The sequence below is a fragment of the Coffea eugenioides genome, chromosome 9 (assembly GCF_003713205.1).
Source record: "Coffea eugenioides isolate CCC68of chromosome 9, Ceug_1.0, whole genome shotgun sequence".
NCBI lineage: Eukaryota > Viridiplantae > Streptophyta > Magnoliopsida > Gentianales > Rubiaceae > Coffea > Coffea eugenioides.
The window spans coordinates 22,652,452-22,658,786 of NC_040043.1; the positions used below are offsets into that span (position 1 = coordinate 22,652,452).

The 6,335-nt window shown below is 49.6% G+C and overlaps 1 protein-coding gene across 1 annotated transcript; it reads right to left on the reverse strand.

Moving 5' to 3' along the window:
• Nucleotides 1–479: 479 nt before the first annotated feature.
• Nucleotides 480–1,280, reverse strand: LOC113782369. Its single transcript, XM_027328263.1, has one exon. The coding sequence runs from the start codon at nt 1,278–1,280 to the stop codon at nt 480–482; it is 801 nt and encodes a 266-aa protein (XP_027184064.1).
• Nucleotides 1,281–6,335: the final 5,055 nt, after the last annotated feature.

Sequence of the window (6,335 nt, forward strand, 5' to 3'; positions counted from 1 at the left end):
TCTCAACACCTACAACTCCAATTCAAGTTATTCGAAACCCATTTGAAAGCTAAGATATAAGGCTATAAGTCTTAAGAAGACATTGACAACCAAATCAGTAGTATTCCTGGTCAAAACATCCTATTACAGAAGCTTTTTTTTTTATGGATTACGAATGAGCATAGTGAGACTTACTATAAATGCTAATAATTTTGAGATTAAACCATCTCTTATACAAATGGTGCAACAATCTCAATTTAGAAGTAATGCAACTGAAGACCTTTTTTTTTTTTTTTTTTTAAAAAAAATTTTCTCTGGTCTACCTTTTATTATTGTAAAAAAATCCAAACAAATCCAGACTAAACCACATCAGGCGAAAAGAAAATAAGGAGTACTTACTCCCTTACAGTGAGCATACCAAGACAATCTGTGCCTCTACTCTCCTACACCAACACCCAAAAACGACGGAGGGACCAACAGACCACCTAAAGGCTGCTAACCTAAACATCCTCACTGAACCACCGCACCCCTGGCACTCCCCATGAATCCAATAAGATGGCAGACCGAACAATCGCCGGCAGTTGGTGACCCTGATCAAACACCTGGGAACCCATTAACCCAACCGCTGCAAGCCTATCTGCGGGTACATTGGCCTCCCGGAAAACATGGTAGATGGCAGCAGAAAAACCCTCCAGAAGACATCTAACCTTCCTTAAATTATTACATAATGGCCACTTCGCAACCGCCCCTGAGACAACCAACTGAACCAACGCCTTGGAGTCTACCTCAACCAACGAAGGAACCACCCCTCGTTGATGACACAACTGCAACCCAACCAGGAGCGCCATACACTCTGCCTCTAACACCCCCTGATCCCCAAACTCCTTATAAAATGCAAAAATCAACTTCCCCTGATAGTCACGCAGCAGCCCCCCACCCGTGGCCTTCCCTTGAATCACACTGGCGTCCGAATTCAATTTTAACTTTCCACAGGGCGGCTTATTCCAGGCAATCGCACATGGGGACCTTCGCCTAGGATGACCTCTGACCAACCGCAGCCACTCACAATCTGCATCACCCCTGAACTGGGACCGACGAAGCCTATTAGCCTTCCCCAACTGGTCTATAAAATTATCCACATCTCGAATTATCCCGTTGACCTCCCAACGCCCTCCTTGAAAACGCTCCCGGTTCCTAGCCAACCAGATAAACCAACACACCACAATTGGCAATATCACCCTAATATGATTCTTCGCCGATGCATCTGAAGTTAGAAACCAAGCAATGAAAACCGAAGCCATGGTAGTGCAATTCCGCAACTGAAACCCAAAACGGCTAGACACTCGCTTCCAAACTTGCGACGCAATCGAGCCTGTCACAAACACATGCAAGAGATCCTCCTCCTCCCCATAACAACACCCACACCTGGAAGGAACCGACACCCCCCGCTATTTCAACACCACATCCAAAGGAATAAATTTTCTGACCAAACGCCATGCTAAAAACGCCATTTTTGCTGGCAAAGCTGGCTGCCAAAGGAGTGAGTCAACCAAGGAGGGACTCCTCCGTTGGCGCAGCACCTCCTATGCCGATTTCACCGTAAAAAGACCCGATGGAGAAGGCGTCCACACCAATCTATCTTTCTGAGAGACCTCAAAGGGAATATCCTTGATCACCGAGATAACCGACTCCGACACCCACTGAGCAAGATGAATCTCATCCCATCCATCGTTAGTAATAAATTCCGACACAAGAAAATGCGGGTGCTCTACTCCAGCCACCACCACCTCCAAAGGCTCATCAAAAGCCCATCTATCCTTCCAAAAGTCCACCAGACCTTCCCCAATACACCACCTAATCTTCGGCTCCACCACTAACCTTATCGCCTCTAGGCGTCTCCAAGTAGGTGAAGGGCGGGCAGACGAGGCCTCCATCGGGTGACAACCAGTACTGTATTTTACATGCATGAATTCCGCCCAAATGGAGTCACTACTCCGAAAACGCCACCATAGTTTAGCCGCAAAAGCCCTAGCCATGTCCTTAAAAGATCTGAATCCCAAACCCCCTTCATCAGTAGGAAAACACAACTTCTCCCATGAGGCCCAATGCAACCGCTTCTCCCCCTTATGATCCCACAAAAAGGAGTTACAAATATTACCCAAGCGTGTGAGCACCGCCTTTGGAGAATTCAGCACCTGAAGCAAGTACATAGGCAACGAAGCCAGAACATGCCGCGCTAAAACCAGCTTACCCCCAAATGAGAGCAACTTAGTACTCCAGTGCCCAAGATGAGCCCGCATTTTAGCCACTATGCCGTCAAACAACAAACTAAGCCGACGCCCTTTATAAATAGGAGCACCCAAATACGTAAAAGGGAAACCCGCCCTACGAAAACCCAGGACCCTCGTTACCATCTGCTCCTGCCCCAGAGAGGCTCCTGACGCCAAGAAGAAGGCACTCTTATTGACATTCACCTTCTGACCTGATGCCTGCTGGTACCCCTCAAGAAAAATCCTTGATTACACTCAGGCATTCTTCAGAACATCTTGTAAAAACAAGCATGTCATCTGCAAAAGCAAGATAAGGCACCTGAGACCCGGCCGACACGAAGAACCTTTCCGGCCGACCGAGCAACAAGTGGTGCAAGCCTCGTCCCAAAAATTCAGTTACTAACACGAAAAGACCGGGAGACACCGGGTCCCCCTGCCGAACACCCCGCGTCGACTTGAAAAAACCAGCAGCCTCACCATTTACCAAGACCGAAAACCAATTATTAGACACCAACCTATAGAACATATCCACCACCCTTTCCTGAAAACCGAATTGCCTCAGCATAAACAACAGAAAGGGCCACTCAATCCTATCATAAGCCTTCTCCATATCCAATTTTAGCATTATATTCGGATGACGCAAGCGCCTATCTAAATCCATCACCAACTCTTGAGTGAGCAGAATGTTATCCGTTATCCCCCGTCCAGGTACAAAACCTGTTTGCCACGGTGAGACTAAAGTCGGGAGTACTCTCCCCAACCGACAAGCAACCAGCTTTGAAATTACTTTGGAGCAGGTGTTGCACAAACTGATTGGTCTAAAATCTTTCCAGCACATGGCACCCGCAATCTTAGGCAGAAGAACAATAGAGGTGCTAGTAAAGCTCCTAGGCAAGCCCATTCCCTGGAAAAATGCCTTCACCGCCTCCAGCAAATCCGACTTAATAATCTCCCAACACCCTTGATAAAAACCTGCCCCAAACCCATCCGGCCCCGGTGCACTATCCGCCTCCAGGCCAAAAACCACCTCTCGCAATTCTGCCAGCTCCGGAAGTGCAGCGACCATCCCATTATCCGCTGCCGAAAGCTGAGGAAGCGTGAAGGGAATCTCTGGAGGCTGCCACCCATGTTGCTCAGAAGCAAACAAGGAGGATACGGACTCCACTGCTGACCTTCGAATGTCTTGAATATCCTCCAACCATGCTCCTGCCGTATCCTTAATGCGCGCCACAAAATTGGAATTCCGACGCTGCCGATACCGCGAGTGGAAGTATGCAGTATTAGCATCCCCAACCTGTAACCATTTGATACCCGCCTTCTGTCTCCAATACGCACATTCCGCAGCCAAATTCCTTGCGTAAACCGCCTTTGCCTCCTCCAAGGAAGCCCTGGCTGCAGGATCTCGGCTCGTATCAAACTCCTCCTCACGCTGTTTCATAATGACCTCGGCATCCTTTACCTTGGCAAAAACATTCCCATAGACCTGGACATTCCAGACCTGTAAACCAACCTTCACCGCTTTCAACTTATTGTAGAACCTCACCATCCCCTCACCCTCCACCGGCTTCGCCCAACTGCACTGAACCACCTCGTTAAAACCAGGATGGCTCCTCCAAACATTGAGGAATTTAAAAGAGCGTTTGGGATGACTCCCATTCTGACAACAGATCAGCAGAGGTGCATGATCCGAGCGGCCCCTGGCCAAATGTGAAACATGTGAGAGATCAAATCCATCCGCCCACTCCCGATTCATCAAGGCCCTATCCAAGCGTTGCCACACCCTACCATTCGTCCATGTAAATGCAGCACCATCAAAAGGCACCTCGGACAAGCCACAAATTCCCGTCGACTCATTAAATTCCTCCATATTTCTGTGATTAGCCGGGGACCCCCCACACGCTCTTGCATATTGGCAATAACATTAAAATCCCCTGCCACTAACCACGGACCACGTACCTCCCCCGACAAACCTTCCATGGCCGACCACAACTCGCGGCGCCCCACCCTCGAACATCGAGCATAAACTGCCGAAAATTGAATCGAGCACCCCGAAGAGAACCCAATGTGCATATGCAGAAGCTGTTCGGCGAATTCCCTAAAGTTCACTGTCATCTCACTAAACCAGAACACCCAAACCTTGTTATTTAGTGCCCCCCAAGCCTTATCAAAACCCAGTGACCGACGGACCACCTCCATTTGAGCAGGGTCCGACAATGGTTCCAGCAGAACAAGTAATCGAATCTTATGAGTTTTACAAATGTTATGCAAATATCTAATTGAATCCCGGCGAGATGCGCCACGAATATTCCATACAACAAACTTAATTGGATTTAACATTAGACCGCAAAGAATAGTGAGTTTGAGATTGGGAAGGAACCTGTTTCAAAAGAGCTTTTGCCTGCCTACCTCCCTTTTGCCTTACTCCACGCAGGCGCACCTCCAAGGATTGTTGCTGGACATTCACCTGCTCCACTCCACTCCTCCGCCCCTCGCATCCGGTTGGTGCGAAAGGCAACCGGTGTTGCAGCAAATCTTGAAACTTCCTTAGCTGCTCCAATGGCACAGTCTCCCCCGGGACGTCTCCGTCCGAGAGTTGACGTCTATGTCTCTGACCTACAGCCCGGGCACCACCCGCCGAACTTGAGGCAAAGCGCTCAAAATCCTGAACCTCCAAATCTGAAAGTGACTGAAGAATCCCAAAGGAATTGAAACACGCCTGCTCCCCCACTGCCCTCTGCCCACTTTCCCCCCTCGTCCCTCCAAATGCTTCCTCCACGGTTGCTTTGTCCGGAGATCCTGGGCAGTCTGCCACTCGGACCGACACAATGTTCACACCAGCGTTTTCCTCAACACCTATCCCAGCATCACCTTCCAACCGGGCCGAAACCGCCACCCGACTCGAGGAGCCTGGAGCCTCCAAGCCCATCTCCACCGCCACGGCACAACCCTCCCGCTCCACTTCCTTCCCCGCCTCCTCCGGACCCAATCCTGGTGAAACCTCAGGATTAACATTCTCAACACCTACCCCTTCACTACATCGTCCCGTCTCTTCACTCCCCCCTGGACATTGCTGACTCCCCCCACGCATCAGAAAATCATCTCTAGGCCCCTGCAGTTCAAATGAACCCTTAGGCAGGTATATTTCCACGGTTTTCCCTACAGCCCTACCCTCCCGTTTGTCCAGTTTGAGCTCTGGATGCTTCCTAAAACATTCACCATCTTCATGACCAAAACGTTGACAAAAACCACAGAATTTTGGCCAACTCTCATACACCACCTCCTGCCAAAACCCCTCCTGCTCCTCCCCAATCCAAACCCGACGGGGGGGCAGTTTCGAAACATTCATCTCAACCAAAACCCTTGCAACCGAAGGCCGCCTGAGAGACAATGTCGCCGAGTCAATCTTCAGACATCTTCCCAGCAACCCAGCCAGTTTGGCGATATACATTGCATTAAATAAAGGCAACGGAAGAAAAGGCAAGGACACCCACACAGGCGCGAACTGGGAGTCCTGATTTGCCTTGAAGTCCAGTGTCCATTTGGATATAAGCATCTGCGCACCCTTCACAAACCAGGAACGACGCACAAAGAGACGTGTAAAATCCTCCTCTAACGATGGTCTGATCAGAACATGATTCAAATCCAGGAGACCGACTTCACACTCCCCTTTGAGCCCAAGCGACACAAAGAAACCCCTAATGACTTCCATTGGCGGCCGACGAAACGGAAAACGACCCACCAATGCATTTTGAAAAGGGGATGAAAGCAACCTCAACTCATGCTGGGATAACCTCAGCGCAGGCTCTCCTCGATGCATCGAACAACACCCCAGATCTGGAACTACCGTACCCTCCTTTCGAGACCCCGCGAGCGCCTCGACGAACGATTTGGCCACTGCCGCTTCCCCAGATGGCCCCCCAGTGGCCGGCGGCGGCCACTGCGGCCCCTCCATGCACCAAACCCTAGACGTTAAGATAGTTCTATTTTTGGAAATAAAAACCCTCACCCTCAAGCTCTTTCTATCTTTTATTTGTTTTTACCATACTCCAACAACTTGTCTACATTTTTGTCTTCCTATTACAGAAG